Raw genomic sequence first — 21312 nt, 5'->3', positions numbered from 1 at the left:
GCGGAGACCATCGACGACCAAACACAAGAGCCAGCTGCCAGATCCATGAAACGGCCACCGAGAGCAGAGCCACCGGACGCAACGGACCGCCGCGCCCTGCCGAGCACCATGCCCACAAGGAAAGGAGGTGCGCTGCCCGAGACCGCCAACCACCATGGCTGCCGCCCGCAGCCAAGCATGTATCAGACGCGCGCCACGCGCGCTCTCACGACCGTCGGAGACCAGATCGGCCATACCTGCACCTTGAAGCAGCACCTCCACGCCACCACGGGCCTCTGAGCCGCGCAGGCCCTCCGCGCGCCCTCGACGTGCGCCACACCAGATCCGCATGAGCTCCACCCGAGGCATCTTTGCGACGCCAGATCCGGGCGGCACAAGCACCCGTCCCTCACGGCCGAACCTCCACCCGCGCCACGCCTGCGCTCCTCTCCCTGCAGCCGCCGGAACCCCTGCCTTTCAAGTTGAAGTAATTAAGATACAAAAAGACTTGCACAGTATGATGATTTCACTTTGCTCACTCATTTTCAATTCACAGTACAGATTTACAAGGACATCCTCCTTATACGTAGTCCGGATTTCGAGAACTAAAAACTCATCCCATCGTTGAATCCAGCGTCATAGGCGGCATCAGACTCCAAGTCGCCGAGCATCATCCCGCCGACGACGCCACCGAGGAGCCCGAGGCCTAGGCCCATTCCCATCCCTCCCGCATGCCTTGCCGGTGCAGCCATAGTCGTTGCCGGCCCATACACATACATTGTTGCCGGTGCTGGAGCGGTATTATACATGTACGGTGGTGGAGGCGCACACCCATATGGCTGTGGTGGATACACTGCGTTTGGTGCAACGTAAGGTACACCCGGTGGGTAAGAAAATGTGGCATGCGGTTGTGGGTATGCGGTGACGGGCACCATGGGTTTGGGCATTGCCACCTCAGGGTCCCCAGAGTACTTGACATACTGCCCTTGTTTGTTCTCTGTAGCGCTTGCGGAAGCAGCTTTGATGCCGGTGAACTTGTAGCTGAAGTAGAGAACGCCGTGGGCACGGCCAGACGAGGGTCGCCGCACCTGGTAGCTCATGGTCTTTGGGTCATTGGTGTTATTTGTGCCTGCCAAAAGATCATTAAGCGGCACAAATACTTCACCAACGTCATGGTGGCCGAAGAGGAGCGCCTCCGAGCGTAGCAAAACATGGAGGGCGAGCCCGCGAGTATCAACACACGCAGGGATCGGCAAATGGAGCATGGCATTCCATGTGGGATTTTGGCCATTGTTGTGGTCGACTTGGGTGCCATGGGTAGGCATCCAGGAGATGGCCCCGGAGATGGAGGCAACGGCATAGACGCGCATGCGGGAGAAGAATGACACCTTCTTAAGATCGCTCGCCGAGATCAGCGTTAGCTCAAGAATCTGGTATGCCATGGCCGACGTCGTTGGGAACCAAGATGGTTGAGGGATGTAGGACTAGAAGGAGGAGGGGGACTTTTTCTGAAAGTGGCCCCTCAACTTGGAACATTGGCGTGATGTGACTACTTAAAAGGGGAGTGGCTATGTGTGGATTTGTCATTGAAATCGAAACTAAGAATAGATTAGATTGGTGGCTTGAGACTCTTTTAGAAGTGTCTTTTTGTGTGGCCTAGCGTTGGTCTCGCACCTCAGGCCCTTCCCAGTGCTTCATCTTGTACAGATGCTAAGGCTATCATGTAGACAAAAAAACTGATATGGCAAGGTAATTAAGAGGAGCGAGATGAGTGTGATGACCCCAGAAAGAAACAATGCCTAAGCACATGAACCTAGGCAAAACAATTAAATGAAAGAAATCCACCAATGCATGGATGAATTTAGTTGCTAAATCATTAAATGAAGGAGCTTAGCCACAACAAGTTAAGCACCTATGCATTGGGGGCTTTAGTTGCTCAAGTTTTTAATGTGCTTAGCACCTCATCTGAGCACCCGTGCATTGGAAGAGGTCTCAAAATGCCGCATTATTGGGTTTGTTTCTTTGTTTCCGATTCATGACTAAATTAATGCAACCGCTCTTACTCCGCATTAACTTGAAACCCACTTTAATCAACATTAATGCAACATCCAGGAATGTAGTAGTATCACTTTGAGAATATATAGATCAATTTTTATTGCAACTAGTTCCCATACACCCTATGTTCATCTCTTATTTTTCCTTTTTATGGCTTCTACAAATATAAAGTAATTTTTTTGAACCATGCAGGAGAGCTGCATGTGAATATAATAGAAGAGGAAGAAGAGCGAGAGCAGCGGTTGGAGCCAGGCTCATATGCTCCCGCATGTGAACAATAAACTCGGTAAAAAAAATAGCAAAAATGTTAGAAAAACTTTAATTGTTTAGACATCCAAGATGCTCGTGGACGCAATGTGCATGCAAAATTTAGAGATGTTTGGAAATTCAAAGAGGTCGTGGCAAATGTAACAAAATTTGGGCCTATAAGAATCTTTGAAAACCCACAATGTCCGGAGCTGATTTTTTTGTGTACGGCTCCTCGAATGTCATTAACCCTGAAATTTTCCGCACTTGAGCATCTTCTATGCGAAAATAATGGTAAATAGATTTTTTTGTATTTTTTACTATTGTTTTTTAAATTACTATTCACCAGGTGGAGATGTGCCCAAGCTCAGGATTGAATTATCGAAAAAGAGCTACAAAGTCCTCAAGATACAGTATACAACTTAATACCAAAACCACTATATCTCTAAAAGTTTACGCCATGAGGTTTACCCCCTTGGTTGAAAATGACTTTTGGTTTCGCTGCACAATGACGCGTGTAATATTTTGGGAGGCTGCCGTGTACATTTACCTGGTGATCGTAAACTCTCGACGAAAATTTTCTTGCCGTGTGTTGCGATCCTATTGGTGCATCTAGCGATATGGGGTGCGCATGGGCCAGCCTGCTCCGTTGACCTACTTTCCTACGGTTCATTCGGTGGTTGTGTACGTGTGCGGGCTTCCTTCCTTCTCTGGGCTGCGCGTGGCCTCTCATCGACCCGTGTTGGGCTCCGTCAGCGCTCACGCTGCCGCCTTGCGTTGAGAGAGCGGTGCCGCTTCGATCGTCTCCTGTAGAGACTTCTGGTGTTTTTGAATCGGTGCGGCTACGTCGCTGCTAGACTTTACGTGTTCGTTTTTGTTCGATCCACCGCCGTATTGTTCCCATATAAAGGCTCAAACTCTACCCTGATTCCTCCTCCTCATTGCAACAATCATGCACCATTCTCCGCGGTGGAGGGCGATGGCGAGAGCGGCTGTGGCAGAGATGGGATGCGACTGGTGCTGCTCGCTGTGAGCAGGAGGGATCGGGAGTAATGCACCTTGGGTGCTCTCTGTATTGATCTCAGGTATATATAGGCTACGTTACAACAAGGCGTGGGCGATCGTGTGATCGTGTGTGTATGTACGTGCTATACAGGGTTGACTAGGGTCAGTTAACTCGCAGATCTTGCTGGGAGGCGTCCGGTGCGGCAGCAGGGCGTGGATCTCCTGGGGTGCGTGCATCGAGCCGCAGTTGGCCATGGAGCTTCGGAGCTGCCCGTCCGTTCTCATGGGGCCAGCGAGCCACGGCGGACACGGTGGCGACAGCAGTAGCGAACTAGCGCCGGCCAGTTCAGTTGCGGCGATTCAGCTGCACGGCAGCATTACCGGTGGGAGCGGCGCGGTGAAGGAGGGGACGTGCAGGCGTTGTGGCTGTACAAGGAGTCCAACGACGCCGGCGTGCTGGTGCAGGTCTGGGCTTGGCGACTGACCTCTGCAGCGTTGCACGTGATTCCATTGGCTGCCCGGCTTCTAAGGCAGGTGCGCGGCTCCCAGCGCGGAGGACGTGAAGGCTCTCGGCTCGACGTTGCTCCTCCTGGCGCGCTGCGGCATCGGCTCCGGTGTTGTGCTTGCCCATGGGACGCCCTCCTATTGCTCACGGCCCCATGCCGCGTCGGTGCGTTGACTCCGGCGTCGAGGTGCGTATGGACAGGATGGCACGGCCGGCTGGCCCGCCGACAGGGTGTGGGCAGCCTTCCTCTTCCGCACGCGCTTCAGGCAGCTCAGGTCCTACCGCAGCAGGCTGCTGTCGGCAGCGGTCGCGGGAAGAACAGGTGGAGCGGGCAGATGTGGAACACCCGCGTGGCAATGTCATGTCGGAGCCTCACCAGCTCCGGCCGCTCCAGCGCGTCGAGCGTGTTGAGGATGATGCCGCACGTCAGGTGGTGGCGCCTGCCGAGTTGCATCAGGTGGCGCACCCGCTACGGCGGAAGCTCGCTTGCTCATGTCCCTCTCCATCTCCGACTCAGCAAAAAAACCGTGCGAGACGCATGCATAGGCTAGATGAGTGTGTGCTAGCTGATGGGTGCGCGCAGCGCAATGTGTATGTGTGTGTGTGACTCTGAGTGCGCGCATGCTTGGTGTAGGTTGGTGTGCGTGTTCTAGAGCGGCCAAACTGAGGCGATGTTTTCTCCCTTTTCTCCTCTCCTGCACGTCCCTCCTCAGCTCCTCGACAATCCATTGACGACGCTCTGGCCAGTCTGCTCCTCCCCTAGAATTGACTCTGAGGCGGCAGCCGCGATGGACATGCCCAAGCCCGAGCGGCTGTTCTACTGGTGCGTGGGCGGCGTGGTCCATTTTCTCTATTTGATGTGCAGAATATCCCGGAGCATATGAATCCATAGCGTGTCTTGGCCGTCCTTTCATGTTGCCGTACCCGGTGCACCGAGTCCCATGGAGAAAATGTTTAGTTCCTGATTAGTTGAGAGTCGGAGATGTTGTGCTGACATGCACTTGCTTGCAAAAACATAATGGTGGTAGCAGTAGCCGCCTGGCCTATTGCTATCCGCAAACTTTTGTACTAACTGCTCTTTGGCACTTTGCTTGATGCTTTCCAGTCCAGAGTTTGTACATTGCATGATCATATTGTGAGGAGAGTCTTCATTTACAGTCACAGAGAGCCTATACTCTGATGCTTTAACGACCATACTTTAATTCAGTTCAGTGGTAAATCTGATTATTTGAACATAATCCAATGTTGAACTGAACATGCATACACGGATACACCAACATGTACTGTCCTAAACTAATTATTAAATTTTATTGGATACACCAACATGTATAGTTCTTAAACTAATTAATATCTTAAGGTATTAGTAACTTCTCTATTGGACGTAAAGGGTTACTTTTTCTATCTGTTTTTTGATATATTTTTGGGATTTACAAGCAATTTTTTTTAACTTGATTTAGAAGCAGGTTCTATTGGCTCGCTATTTGTAGTTCTGGGTAACTAAGTGGTACACTCCTTGGGTGGACATGGCGATTTATCTTGGGATTTGTTTTTGTTGTTTTGATCAAGTTGATTTTTGTTGTGCTGCTTGTTTCCGGTTTGGCCGTTCATAGGTGCTTGCAATGACTAGGCTCGAATTTCGGAAGGATGTGTCCGGTTAGGCCGCTGATATGTGCATGCTGGGCGTGAATTTTGGAAGGATGTGGTTATGTGCATGGCGAGTGATGTGACCACGTGCATGTGAACTATTCGGGTAGCACATTCAAAATTGTATGAATGAAATTATGGGACTTTGTCCTTATATGTCAAGAACTTTATGATTACATTTAAGCAGAATTGGTCTAATGCATGTATCCACCTTTGTTCTGATGAGGTTAGGTTTGCTTTTCTGCCCATCCAGTGAATGGTTGGGTGTCCATGCTTTTCTTAATATAGTTTTTTTTATATGGGAGGTGCTCTATTTTTGAATAATCTACAAATACTCCTTTACACATGGAAGGTTTACTGCCGAACAATAGAATTTTTAAGCTAATGTTGTCGTGGGGAAACATTACTATTTAGCCATAGATTTTACTTTCATGATATAGGTACTTATTGGTCATTTAGGGATGCAACTTTTACCAAAATCATATACCAAAGTGTTGTCACTTGATCATGCTTCTTGTAACAATGTGATCTCACTGAGGCGAGCATTTTGAAATTTCTTTTGTTAGAATTGAGATAAAATGTGATCTCACTTGATCATGCTTCTTGTAACAATGTGCCGCCGCGCTGGTATGGCTAGTATAAATTAGAAGCCTAGCACAGAACATGCTCACAAACCACTAAACAAGGACCCTAATCAAAAAGGGGCACGAGGCATTTAGCCCCAGCTCTATACCATATATGAGCATCATTTATTTTGTCGACCAAGTGATTAAAATGGACGAACTTTTCTTCAGAGGCTCTGTTGTTGCGCCCTTTCCAGATAGACCAAGCGACCAAAATGACAATGTTGTTCAATTTCTTTTGTTGTCCATGAGGGGTTCTGTTTCTATCATTACCCCACCAACCCTCAAAAGCACTGCCAATAGCAGGTGAAACTGCCGCGAGGCCAACCCAAGTAAGGACCCTATTCCATGTAAAACTAGAACAACAGAGCCCACCAGAAGACGATTCGCGTCCTGTGGCAAGGAAACGCAAAGCACACACTTCCCATTATGTGGGAGGTTTCTCCTGATAAGGCCGTCAACAGTCCAAATCCGTTTCCGGACAGCAAGCCAGGTGAACATGTATTTTGCAACAGAGAGGAGTCCAGGTCTTCCATATCGCGTTAGCCCGAACAAATAGTTGGATTCCTTGGAACGAGACTTGTACGCCAAACTGGAAGAGAAACGAACAGAAAAATTCAAAACCCAAGTCCATCTATCTGTAGGCTTGCAATTTTTCAAAAAAATATGACCATTTGTTAGTAAAGACAAAACGCCGATATGTGAATGAATACTACTCTAAGTTACGTAGCCACAAATTATCTTTTGACAGGTCACAAAAGTTGAAAAATTTAAGAGGTCCTATTATGTAACTTACGTATTATATGCATACTCAACAAACCTGACCCTAGAAAATTTCTTAGGAGTCTCCCTTCTTTTTATATAGGAACTTAGGAGGCTCCCTGAACAATCCGCCATAACAAACGATAGATCTATTTCATATACACTTTTTAAAAATGGATATACAACTTTTTTCCCTTCATACATTCCTCTCATAAATTATATTCTACACACACTAAAAACCCTAACCTAAAATATTTATGAAGGGACTTGTTCAGTTGAGCCTCAAATAATCGGCAATAAATAATGCTAGATTTTTTTACATGAACCAACGAGAGTTCTTCTTTTACATACTAGATGATACCTTGTAGATTGTTGCGGGGATGTTTTACAATATATTTTAATGAGATTTGACTATGTGGAACATAAATACTTGAGTAATAAAATGAGAACTAAAACTCAAAATACATATTATTTATTGTATTTGATTTGTTTTATAGTTGTAAAAAATTTATTAATATAAATATCATAATAGAATGCGAGTTTTCGTGCATGTTTGTATATCGAGGTGATTTTTCTATGCATGGTTGCGTGTTGTGGTGTGTTATTTCTGGTGCATGTTTTGTATGTTGAGGTGATTTTTTCTATATATGGATGTATGCTGTGGTTGGTCATTTCCCATGCATGTTGCACATTGTGGTGTCATGTTTGCGTGTTGAGAGGGTTACCTATTCAGATATAGAAGATAAAACATGGCAGAAGTTAAAGGTTATACATATGTGGCCAAGCCAAATGAAAAGGGAAAAAAACTTGTATTATACATATCCTATTCCACTCTAATACATGGTGAGCCCTCTAAGAAAAAGTGCCAACTGCGTCCAACAAGGAAACTTAGTCAGAGGCCAAGTAGCGGAATCAGTGGTCATGAGCCGAAAATGATAAAGCTAAGGTGGCCCAAATATAGCAGCTACATAGCGACACATGGAAATGAAAACGGCGATGCTGGAAGCAAAACCAGAACAATTCTGAAAATAGCAAAATAGCAAAAAAAGAAAAGAAAAAAGAGAGCACCGAACACGTTGAGAATAAGAATACAACGCCATCTACCGTCGTTGTGATGATGAACGAAGATATTAAGTTGCGAAAGGAAGTGCTCATCGCGTCACTGTGTATGATGGGCCAACCCATGGTTACATATCCTAGTCCACTCGTATTAATACGTGGCCAAACTAGAGTCTTCCTTTTTAGCATTACATTGACGCACAACAAAAGAAAAAAAAGGGAAGAACTAAGACACAATAGGTGAGGTGTCCTAGGTGATTATTGCGTCCGATATTGAACCATGAGGTTCACAATTTGAGTCGCACATACACCAATTTTTTGAAGGTTGCAAAAAAGGAAAAATGGGCCGGGCCCATGTCGGAGTGGGGTGTGTGTGCCGGTTTGCACAATACCCTATAACAGGCGCTAAAGGCACCGAATGGGATTTGTCATGTACTAAGCGCTGACAGTTTGACGCATTGTGTGTCACCTAGAAAACACGAAACGATGGACAATCCTATTCGGCGCCTTTAGCACAGGTTATAAGCTATTGTGCAAATCGGCACACACCCCTGATTCCGGCTTGGGCTGGGCCCATTTTCCCTTTTCTTTTCTAGTTTTGCAACCTTAAAAAAATTGGCGTGTGTGCAATTCGAACTGCGAACCGCACGTTCAACACCAAACGCGATAACCACCTAGGACCCCTCACCTGCCGTGTCGTAGTTCTTCTTCTTTTTCCTTGTGTTGTGCGTCAAATGTAATGCTAAAAAAAGACTCTGATTTTCCTTTTCTTTTGGGTTTGGTCACGTTTTTCTTTGGTTTTACTTAGTTTTTTCTTTTCTTTTTATTTTTATTCAATTTTCTTTTCTTCTATTTTCCTGATTTTTCAAATGTGTTAAATTTTTAAAAATATGAAACTTTTTCAAATTCGTGAAATTTTTTCAAGTTTGTGAATCCTTTTCAACTTCATGATTTTTTTCTAGTTTTGTGAACTCTCTAGTGATTTTTTTCAAATTTTATGAAGTTTCTTCAAACCCGTGAATTTATTCAGTTTTTTCTTCAATTTTTTTTTAAAATCCATGAACTTTATCCCACTGCCAATGAACTTTTTTCAAATGCAAGAACCATTTTTTTAAAAACCGATGAACTTTTTTCCAAAATTGATGAATTTTTTCCTTTTGTTATTTTTTCGAAATTTACGAACTTTTATTCAAAGTGATGCACTTTTTTCAGAATTGGTGAACTTTTTTTCAAAATTGATGAAATTTTTTCAAAGTGGATGAACTTTTTTTAAATTGACGAACTTGTTTCCAAAAAATTATGAACTTTATCAATTTTTTCGAATTTTTTTCCATACTCTGCTTTTTATGAACGTTTTTTGAATATGCACTTTTTTCAAATGTTTTCTCTTTTTTGGATTTTGTTTTTTGGTTTTTTTGAATAGTCTACGGCTGACAAATCAACAGGTCAACTGTCGACCGGTCAAACATTGATCGAGCGAACTAGAATGGCAAAATGAAGCGACCACTTCGCCGTGTATGATGGGCCGGCCTATGGTTGCGGACACGGGCGCCAGACAAGGGGAGCTGTGGGCGCTGGAAAGGCTACCTGGTGCTGAAGGCGCCCAACAGGAGGTCCCAGACAAGCAAGCGAGCGACCAAGTGCACTGCCCATTCCAGCGGGAAACGGATGGGTCTCGTTCCAGTTTTGAGAACCTTTTTCAAGTTCCTTAACCAGTATTTTTTTATTTTTTTATTTCTATTCTTTTTCTTTCTTATAAATTCACAAATTTCAAAAGGATGTTCAAAATATTCAAAAAAATGTTCTTAGTTTCCAAAAGTGTTTGAATTTTTTAACGAATGTTCGAGATTATAAAAAATGTTAGACTTTTAAAAATACAGAATTAAAAAAACCTTGTTTTCAAAATATGTTCAGAGATAATAAATTGTTAGTGTTTTAAAAATGAGCAATTTTGAGAAACTTTGGTTTTTTCAAAAATTGCTTGGAAATTCAAAAATATTCGCAGTCTCAAAGTTTATCCCCAATTTTAAAAATGATATATAATTTTTTTAAAATATTTAGAAATTTTAAAGTTTATTATTGTTTTAAAAAATATTTATCTTTAAAAAAATCATATTTTATTTTTTGTGGAATATATAAAGACTCAAACCGTTAGTAAAATAACATGTTTGAAACAACAGAAAGAAAACGCTCAGCAGGGAAACATGTTACGTGGGCTGGCCCGCTCGAGCTCGCCCTTGCAAATGCTTCACTTTTTTTTTGAGGGAAGGTCATCATGGCTAGCTTTATTAAATCATAAAAGCGTTTACATCGACTATGAGCATGCCAACAATAAAGTCAGAAGGCTCGTCCAACCAAGTAAAAGTAGACTTATTACAAAAATTATAGTTAGCTAGCCATATCGAGCGGTAAATAGGAGCTCTCGGATGGCTTGGGACTTGATAGCGCGGACATTTGACAAAGCTTTTTCAACAAGAAAAAAGTTGCAGCTAAGCATCTCCAACGTTTTTTAGAGGAATTAAGCATCTCAGACTGGCCCCCTTCTATTTAGCGCGTATGACCCTGGGTGACGGGGAAATACGCGCCACCTGTGCCAATATATGCATCAGCAAACATTCTTTTTGTTTCTGTCACAGTTTGTTTCTTTTGAATGCCTTTTCATCTATTTTCTGATTTTCCACCAGTTCCTATTAAAATTGTTTCCAATTTACAAAATTCTGGAATCTAAACTTGTTCTCAAATTTTTAAAAACATAATGGGTTTAAACAATATTCACAAGATTGAAAAAATTTCATGAATTTGAAAATTGGTCCAAAAATTCAAAAACAAATCATGAATTCGAGAAATGTTTGTGAAATTGAGTTTTTTTATTGAATACAAAAAATGTTCACAAATTTAAAAATATATTTGTGAATTCAAACGATATCCATGACATTGTTCATGAAATTCTAAAAATACCGATGAAATCAAAAAATGTTCGCAAAATATGAAACAAAATTTGTGAATTTGAAATATTATTGTTTTAAAAAATTTAATATAAAAACAAGAAAGATCAAAAGAAAATATATAGAAATAAGGGTGCTGGGCCGACCCAATGATGTGTATTGATACTATAGGGGGTACGCGGTAGTTCGCTATCCACGGACCTACGTGTGAAATAGGATTCCCGTCTCCAACCGAACCAACTCCCCCCCCCCCTAAACATTTGGGTGTACAGCCCGTACACCATCCGAACAAACATATTCACCCAATCGGACCCCCATACCCCGCCAATATGTCTGGGTTCTCCAACAACCCTCATACCCCTAGCCCATATGTGGGGCGGATTTGGGGCCGTCCAGCCGCGTCCGCCACGTTGAAACTGATATCCCCGACCCAGTTCAAATCCCTCCAAATTGACCAATTGTACCAAATCAACCGCCCTCTCTCCCACGACCGTCCTTCCTTTCCTCAGTCTGTGCCATCGCCGCACGCTCCATTGTCCGCCTACGTCATGGAGGATGGGTTTGCAGAGACCTAGGTCCCTAACATCACAAGTAAGGTGGGGACCATCAATCATAGGGAGCCGTGTGCCTGATAGCGCATCTGCGAGAAGGCAGAGGATTCCTCCTCCGGGGTGGCATCCTCTTCCTCTGTGGAGTCACCCTAGATGTGCTAGATGACTTTGCCATGGGCGTGCATCCTAGATGACTTCACACAGGAAGAGGATGCCACCCCGAACATGGAGTAAGACTCGCCGCATCTCCAACGGTCGCGGTCAACGTCCGGCATCTGCAACACCAGACATGCCACAATCTGTTTGACGAAATTACGAACCCAATTTTCAAGTTTTTTTTTCTTTTCCATATGCATTTTTGAATTAATTTTAGGATGATAGTTTTATTGTGTTGCATCGTTAGGACTTATTAACCATGGATGATCAAGATCCTCCATCCTATGAAATGGGTTATACCAATTTCCATTTGTTCAAAGTTGGGCAATCACCCCGTACTAAAAAAGGAAGGCTCCGAAGGCAAGAGGTCCATCATTCTGAGCCCATGAAAATGCTTGGTCGTGTAATAATCTTTTTTCGCGAGAAAACTTCTCCTCTATTCATCTTCAATCATGGCAGTACAACGAACACCAGAAATAATAAAAATTACATCCAGATCCGCATACCACCTAGCAACGGCTACAAGCACTGAAGCAAGCCGAAGGCGCGCCCCCGTCATCGCCCCTCCCTCGCTGGAATCGGGCACAACTTGTTGTAGTAGACAGTCGGAAAGTCGTTGTGATAAGGCCCTATAGGACCAATGCACCAGGACAGTAACTGTTGGGGAACGCAATATTTCAAAAAAATCCCTACGATCACACAAGATCTATCTAGGAGATGCATAGCAACGAGCGGGGAGAGTGTGTCCACATACCCTCGTAGACCGAAAGCGGAAGCATTTAGTAACGCGGTTGATGTAGTCGAACGTCTTCACGATCCAACCGATCCAAGTACCGAACGTACGACACCTCCGTGTTCAGCACACGTTCAGCATGATGACGTCCCTCGAGCTCTTGATCTAGTTGAGGATGAGGGAGCGTTCCGTCAGAACAACGGCATGGCGACGGTGATGATGAAGATACCGGCGTAGGGCTTCGCCTGAGCACTACGACGATATGACCGAGGTGTTAACTGTGGAGGGGGGCGCCGCACACGGCTAGGAACAATTGATGTCTGTTCTAGGGGTGCCCTCCTCACATATATAAAGGAGGGAGAGGGAGGGAGGCAGCCTAGGGCGCGCCCAAGTAGGAGGAATCCTACTTGCCCCCCTAGTCCAATTCGGCCCCCCTTACCTTATTTGGACAAGGGGTAAAGGAAGGAGGGGGAGGGGAAGGAAGTAGGAATCCTACTTCATACTTTCCTTTTCCTCCTCTCCTTTCCCTTCCTCCCCACGTGGCTGGCCCTATAGGAGCCACCAGCCCCTTGTGGGCTGGTGTGTTTCCTTACTTGGCCCATTAAGCCCATATCTTTGCCGGGGGTTGCCCGGAACCCCTTCCGGTAACCCAGTATCACCCGGAACACTTCCGGTGTCCGAATATAGCCTTCCAATATATGAATCTTTACCTCTCGACTATTTTGAGACTCCTCGTCATGTCCGTGATCTCATCCGGGACTCCGAACAAACTTCGGTCATCAAATCACATAACTCATAATACAAATCGTCATCGAACGTTAAGCGTGCGGACCCTACGGGTTCGAGAACTATGTAGACATGACCGAGACACATCTCCGGTCAATAACCAATAGCGGAACCTGGATGCTCATATTGGCTCCTACATATTCTACGAAGATCTTTATCGGTCAAACCGCATAACAACATACGTTGTTCCCTTTGTCATCGGTATGTTACTTGCCCGAGATTCGATCGTCGGTATCATCATACCTAGTTCAATATCGTTACCGGCAAGTCTCTTTACTCGTTCCGTAATGCATCATCCCGCAACTAACTCATTAGCCACATTGCTTGCAAGGCTTATAGTGATGTGCATTACCGAGAGGGCCCAGAGATACCTCTCCGATACACGGAGTGACAAATCCTAATCTTGATCTATGCCAACTCAACAAACACCTTCGGAGACACCTGTAGAGCATCTTTATAATCACCCAGTTACGTTGTGACGTTTGATAGCACACAAGGTGTTCCTCCGGTATTTGGGAGTTGCATAATCTCATAGTCTGAGGAACATGTATAAGTCATGAAGAAAGCAATAGCAATGAAACTGTAACGATCATAATGCTAAGCTAACGAATGGGTCTTGTCCATCACATTATTCTCCTAATGATGTGATCCCGTTCATCAAATGACAACACATGTCTATGGTTAGGAAACATAACCATCTTTGATAAACGAGCTAGTCAAGTAGAGGCATACTAGGGACACTTATGTTTTGTCTATGTATTCACACATGTACTAAGTTTCCGGTTAATACAATTCTAGCATGAATAATACATTGGGACATTTACATCTATGCCCTTAACTCGAACCCACTACTCAGTTTTGCCCCTAATTTTTAGGTATGCTCATTTTGCCCCTCCGCCGTTAGTTTCTCTTATAGAAATGCCCTTCTGTGCTGTTAGTGTCCGGTCAAAGGGCATTGACCGTCCTAAAAAAATAGCAAAAAAATTCAAAAAAAAATTGAAACTTTGTGGGTTTGAAGATACTCATGTCTGCAAGGTGTGTACAAATTTTCATGCCGTTCGGACACTCAGGGAGCTCATGGCAAAGAAAACATAAATTTTGTACGCATGTGAACAATAAATTCAAAAAAATAGAAAAAAAATATATGAAATTTTGTGGGACCGAAGATACTCAGGTGTGCAAGATGTGTGCACATTTTTGTTGTGTTTGGACATCGTAGGAGCTCGTGGAGAAAAAACAAAATTTAGTTCAAAAAACTTTGAAAAAATACCCTATTTTGTTTTTTTCTTTAGAGCGCCTCGTACGTCATTTGGCCACCAAAACTTGCAAGCACGTTGTGCACTCAAGCCTCTTTGAAGCCAATTTTTTTTTGAATTTTGTTGCTATTATTTTTGAATTTACTGTTCATAGGCATAAATTATTTTTGTTTTCCTTTTCCACGAGCTCCCAGAGTGTCCAACCAACACAAAAATTTGCACGCGCCTTGCGGACATGACTATCTTCGATCCCACAAAATTTCAGATTTTTTGCTATTTTTTTCTGGATGGTCAAAGTCCTTTGACCGAACGGTAACGACGCAAAAGGGCATTTCTATAAGTGACACTAATGGCGGAGGGGCAAAACTGAGCATACCTGAAAATTAGGGGCAAAACTGAGTAGTGGGTTCGAGTTAGGGGCAGAACTGGAATTGACCCATAAACATTTATCATGAAATAAAGAAATAAATAATAACTTTATTATTGCCTCTAGGGCATATTTCCTTCAGTCTCCCACTTGCACTAGAGTCAATAATCTAGATCACATCACCATGTGATTAACACCAATAGTTCACATCACCATGTGATTAACACCCATAGTTCACATCGCCATGTGACCAACACCCAAAGGGTTTACTAGAGTCAATAATCTAGTTCACATCGCCATGTGATTAACACCCAAAGAGTATTAAGGTGTGATCATGTTTTGCTTGTGAGAGAAGTTTAGTCAACGGGTCTGCCACATTCAGATCCATATGTATTTTGAAAATTTCTATGTCTACAATGCTTTGCATGGAGCTACTCTAGCTAATTGCTCCCACTTTCAATATGTATCCATATTGAGACTTAGAGTCATCCGGATCAGTGTCAAAGCTTGCATCGACGTAGCCCTTTACGACGAACTTTTTGTCACCTCCATAATCGAGAAACATATCCTTATTCTACTAAGGATAATTTTGACTGTTGTCCAGTGATCCACTCCTGGATCACTATTGTACCCTCTTGCCAAACTCATGGTGAGGTACACAATATGTCTGGTACATAGCATAGCATACTTCATAGAACCTATGACTGAGGCATAGGGAATGACTTTTCATTCTCTTTCTATTTTCTGCCGTGGTCGGGTTTTGAGTCTTTACTCAACTTCACAGCTTGCAACACAGGCAAGAACTCCTTATTTGACTGTTCCATTTTGAACTACTTCAAAATCTTGTCAAGGTATGTACTCATTGAAAAAACTTATCAAGCGTCTTGATCTATCTCTATAGATCTTGATGCTTAATATGTAAGCAGCTTCACCGAGGTAATTCTTTGAAAAACTCCTTTCAAACACTCCTTTATGCTTTCCAAAAAATTCTACATAATTTCCGATCAACAATATGTCATTCACATATACTTATCAGAAAGGCTGTAGTGCTCCCACTCACTTTCTTGTAAATACAAGCTTCACTGTAAGTCTGTATAAAACTATATGCTTTGATCAACTTATCAAAGCGTATATTCCAACTCCGAGATGCTTGCACCAGTCCATAGATGGATCGCTGGAGCTTGCATATTTCGTTAGCACCTTTAGGATTGACAAAACCTTCTGCTTGCGTCATATACAAGTCTTCTTTAAGAAATCCATTAAGGAATGCAGTTTTAGACTTCCATTTGCCAGATTTCATGTCAATTGCTAACATGATTCGGATAGATTTAAGCATTGATACGAGTGAGAAAATCTCATCGTAGTCAACACCTTGAACTTGTCGAAAACCTTTTGCAACAATTCAAGCTTTGTAGATAGTAACACTACTATCAGCGTTGGTCTTCCTCTTGAAGATCCATTTATTCTCCATGGCTTGCTGATCACCGAGCAAGTCAACCAAAGTCCATACTTTGTTCTCATACATGGATCCCATCTCAGATTTTATGGCCTCAAGCCATTTCGCGGAATCTGGGCTCATCATCGCTTCCTCATAGTTCGTAGGTTCATCATGGTCTATTAACATGACTTCCAGAACAGGATTACCGTACCACTCTGGTGCGGATCATACTCTGGTTAACCTACAAGGTTCGGTAGTAACTTGATCTGAAGTTTCATGATCATCATCATTAACTTCCTCACTAATTCATCTAGGCATCACTGGAACTGATTTCAGTGATGAGCTACTTTCCAATTCGAGAGAAGGTACAATTACCTCATCAAGTTCTACTTTCCTCCCATTCACTTCTTTCGAGAGAAACTCCTTCTTAGAAAGGATCCATTCTCAGCAACGAATATCTTGCCTTCAGTTCCTTTGGGTATCCTATGAAGACACATTTTTCCGACTTGGGTTCGAGCTTATCAGGTTGAAGCTTTTTCACATAAGCATCGTAGCCCCAAACCTTAAGAAACGACAGCTTAGGTTTCTTGCTAAACCAGAGTTCATACGGTGTCGCCTCAACGGATTTAGATGGTGCCCTATTTAACGTGAATGCAGCTGTCTCTAATGCATAACCCCAAAATGATAATGGTAAATCGGTAAGAGACATCATAGATTGCACCATATCCAATAAAGTACGGTTACGACGTTCGGACACACCATTATGCTGTGGCGTTCCAGGTGGCGTGAGTTCTGAAACTATTCCACATTGTTTCAAGTGAAGACCAAACTCGTAACTCAAATATTCACCTCCACGATCAGATCGTAGATACAATGATTTTCCACTTCACTCTGAAATTCTTTGAACTTTTTAAATGTTTCAGACTTATGCTTCATTAAGTGGATATAACCATATCTGCTCAAATCATATGTGAAGGTAAGAAAATAACGATACCCGCCACGAGCCTCAATACTCATTGGACCACATACATCGGTATGTATTATTTCCAATAAGTCAGTAGCTCGTTCTATTGTTCCAGAGAACGGAGTTTTAGTCATCTTTCCCATGAGGCACGGTTCGCAAGCACCAAGTGATTCATAATCAAGTGATTCCAAAAGCCCATCAGCATGGAGTTTCTTCATGCGCTTTATACTGATATGACCTAAACGGCAGTGCCACAAATAAGTTGCACTATCATTATTAACTTTGCATCTTTTGGCTTCAATATTATGAATATGTGTATCACTACGATCGAGATCCAACAAACTATTTTCATTGGGTGTATGACCATCGAAGGTTTTATTCATGTAAACAGAACAACAATTATTCTCTGACTTTAAATGAATAACCGTATTGCAATAAACATGATCAAATCATATTCATGCTCAACGCAAACACCAAATAACATTCATTTAGGTTTCAACACTAATCCCGAGAGTATAGGGAGTGTGCGATGATGGTCATATCAATCTTGGAACCACTTCCAACACACATCGTCACTTCACCCTTAACTAGTCTCAGTTCATTCTGCAACTCCCATTTCGAGTTACTAATCTTAGCAACTAAACTGGTATCAAATACCAAGGGGTTGCTATGAACACTAGTAAAGTACACATCAATAATATGTATATCAAATATACCTTTGTTCACTTTGCCATCCTTCTTATCCGCCAAATATTTGGGGTAGTTCCTCTTCTAGTGACCATTCCCTTTGAAGTAGAAGCACTCAATTTCAGGCTTAGGTCTAGCTTTGAGCTTCTTCATGGGAGTGGCAACTTGCTTGCCATTCTTCTTGAAGTTCCCTTTCTAACCCTTTGCCCTTTTACTTGAAACTAGTGGTCTTGTCAACCATCAACACTTGATGCTTTTTCTTGATTTCTACCTTCGCCAATTTCAGCATCACGAAGAGCTCGGGAATCGTTTTCGTCATCCCTTGCATATTATAGTTCATCACGAAGTTCTATTAGCTTGGTGATAGTGACTAGAGTACACTATCAATCACTATATTCTCTGGAAGATTAACTCCACTTGATTCAAGCGATTGTAGTACCCAGACAAACTGAGCACATGCTCACTGGTTGAGCTATTCTCCTCCATCTTGTAGGCAAAGTACTGTCAGAGGTGTCATACCTCTCAACACGGGCATGAGTCTGAAATACTAATTTCAACTCTTGGAACATCTTATATGCTCCATGATGTTCAAAACGTTTTGAAATCCCGGTTTTAAGCCGTAAAGTATGGTGCACTAAACTATCAAGTAGTCATCATATCGAGCTTGCCAAACATTCATAACGTTTGCATATTTTCCCGCAATAGGTCTGTCACCTAGCGGTGCATCAAGGACATAATTCTTCTGTGCCACAATGAGGGTAATCCTCAGATCATGGATCTAGTCCGCATTATTTCTACTATCATCTTTCAACTTAGTATTCTATAGGAACATATCAAAAATAAGATAGGGAAGCTATACGCGAGCTATTGATCTACACCATAGAGATATGCAAATACTATCTGGACTAAGTTCATGATAAATTAAAGTTCAATTAATCATATTACTTAAGAACTCCCACTTAGATAGACATCCCTCTAGTCGTCTAAATGATCACGTGATCCAAATCAACTAAACCATGTCCGATCATCACATGAGATGGAGTAGTTTTGAATGGTGAACATCACTATGTTGATCATATCTACTATATGATTCACGCTCGACCTTTCGGTCTCAGTGTTCCGAGGCCATATCTGCATATGCTAGGCTCGTCAAGTTTAACCAGAGTATTCTGCGTGTGCAAAACTGGCTTGCACCCGTTGTATGTGAACGTAGAGCTTATCACACCCGATCATCACGTGGTGTCTCGGCACGACGAACTGTTGCAACGGTGCATACTCAGGGAGAACACTTGTACCTTGAAATTTAGTAAGGGATCATCTTATAATGCTACCGCCATACTAAGCAAAATAAGATGCATAAAGGATAAACATCACATGCAATCAAATATAAGTGATATGATACGGCCATCATCATCTTGTGCCTTTGATCTCCATCTCCAAAGCACCGTCATGATCACCATCGTCACCGGCTTGACACCTTGATCTCCATCGAAGCATCGTTGTCATCTCGCCAACTATTGCTTCTACGACTATCGCTACCGCTTAGTGATAAAGTAAAGCAATTACATGGCGATTGCATTTCATACAATAAAGCGACAACCATAAGGCTCCTGCCAGTTGCCGATAACGGTTACAAAACATGATCATCTCATACAACAATTTATATCACATCACGTCTTGACCATATCACATCACAACATGCCCTGCAAAAACAAGTTAGACGTCCTGTACTTTGTTGTTGCAAGTTTTACGTGGCTGCTACGGGCTTAGCAAGAACCGTTCTTACCTACGCATCAAAACCACAACGATTTTTCGTCAAGTGTGCTGTTTTAACCTTCAACAAGGACCGGGCGTAGTCACACTCGATTCAACTAAAGCTGGAGAAACAGACACCCACTAGCCACCTGTGTGCGAAGCACGTTGGTAGAACCAGTCTCATGAACGCGGTCATGTAATGTCGGTCTGGGCCGCTTCATCCAACAATATCGCCGAATCAAAGTATGACATGCCGGTAAGCAGTATGACTATTATTGCCCACAACTCTTTGTGTTCTACTCGTGCATATAACATCTATGCATAGACCTGGCTCGGATGCCACTGTTGGGGAACGCAGTATTTCAAAAAATTTCCTACGATGACGCAAGATCTATCTAGGAGATGCATAGCAACGAGCGGGGAGAGTGTGTCCACATACCCTCGTAGACCGAAAGCGGAAGCGTTTAGTAACGCGGTTGATGTAGTCGAACATCTTCACGATCCAACCGATCCAAGTACCGAACGTACGACACCTCCGTGTTCAGCACACGTTCAGCATGATGACGTCCCTCGAGCTCTTGATCCAGTTGAGGGCGAGGAAGAGTTCCGTCAGCACGACGGCGTGGCGACGATGATGATGAAGTTACCGGCGCAGGGCTTCGCCTAAGCACTACGACGATATGACCGAGGTGTTAACTGTGGAGGGGGGCGCCGCACATGGCTAGGAACAATTGATGTCTGTTCTAGGGGTTCCCTCCCCACGTATATAAAGGAGGGAGAGTGAGGGAGGCAGCCTAGGGCGCGCCCAAGTAGGAGGAATCCTACCTGGCCCCCTAGTCCAATTCGCCCCCCTTACCATATTTGGACAAGGGGGAAAGGAAGGAGGGGGGAGGGGAAGGAAGTAGGAGTCCTACCTCATACTTTCCTTTTCCTCCTCTCCTTTCCCTTTCTCCCCACGTGGCTGGCCCTACACGGGGCGCAACAGCCCCTTGTGGGCTGGTGTGTTCCCTTACTTGGCCCATTAAGCCCATATCTTTGCCGGGGGTTGCCCGGAACCCCTTCCCGTGACCCGGTATCACCCGAAACACTTCCGGTGTCCGAATATAGCCTTCCAATATATGAATCTTTACTTCTCGACCATTTCGAGACTCCTCATCATGTCCGTCATCTCATCCGGGACTCCGAACAAACTTCGGTCATCAAATCACATAACTCATAATACAAATCGTCATCGAACGTTAAGCGTGCGGACCCTACAAGTTCGAGAACTATGTAGACATGACTGAGACACATCTCCGGTCAATAACCAATAGCGGAACCTGGATGCTCATATTGGCTCCTACATATTCTACGAAGATCTTTATCGGTCAAACCGCATAACAACATACGTTGTTCCCTTTGTCATCGGTATGTTACTTGCCCGAGATTTGATCGTCGGTATCATCATACCTAGTTCAATCTCGTTACCGGCAAGTCTCTTTACTCGTTCCGTAATGCATCATCCCGCAACTAACTCATTAGCCACATTGCTTGCAAGGCTTATAGTGATGTGCATTACCGAGACGGCCTAGAGATACCTCTCCGATACACGGAGTGACAAATCCTAATATTGATCTATGCCAACTCAACAAACACATTCAGAGATACCTGTAGAGCATCTTTATAATCACCCAGTTACGTTGTGACGTTTGATAGCACACAAGGTGTTCCTCCGGTATTCGGGAGTTGCATAATCTCATAGTCTGAGGAACATGTATAAGTCATGAAGAAAGCAGTAGCAATGAAACTGTAACGAT

General features: G+C 43.6%; 1 protein-coding gene across 1 annotated transcript; it reads right to left on the bottom strand.

Moving 5' to 3' along the window:
- Positions 1 to 487: 487 nt before the first annotated feature.
- On the bottom strand, positions 488 to 1519 carry LOC123098887 (protein SRC2). The gene has a single exon (XM_044520962.1). The coding sequence runs from the start codon at positions 1419 to 1421 to the stop codon at positions 585 to 587; it is 837 nt and encodes a 278-aa protein (XP_044376897.1). The 5' UTR covers positions 1422 to 1519; the 3' UTR covers positions 488 to 584.
- Positions 1520 to 21312: the final 19793 nt, after the last annotated feature.

Source organism: Triticum aestivum, chromosome 4D, assembly GCF_018294505.1.
Source record: "Triticum aestivum cultivar Chinese Spring chromosome 4D, IWGSC CS RefSeq v2.1, whole genome shotgun sequence".
NCBI lineage: Eukaryota > Viridiplantae > Streptophyta > Magnoliopsida > Poales > Poaceae > Triticum > Triticum aestivum.
The sequence above is the reverse complement of the archived record's forward strand: the minus strand, read 5'-3'. Positions and strand labels throughout refer to the sequence as shown.

Excerpts from the sequence above, each read along its gene's own strand:
- LOC123098887 (XM_044520962.1), bottom strand. The coding sequence starts at position 1,421 with ATGGCATACCAGATTCTTGAGCTAACGCTGATCTCGGCGAGCGATCTT.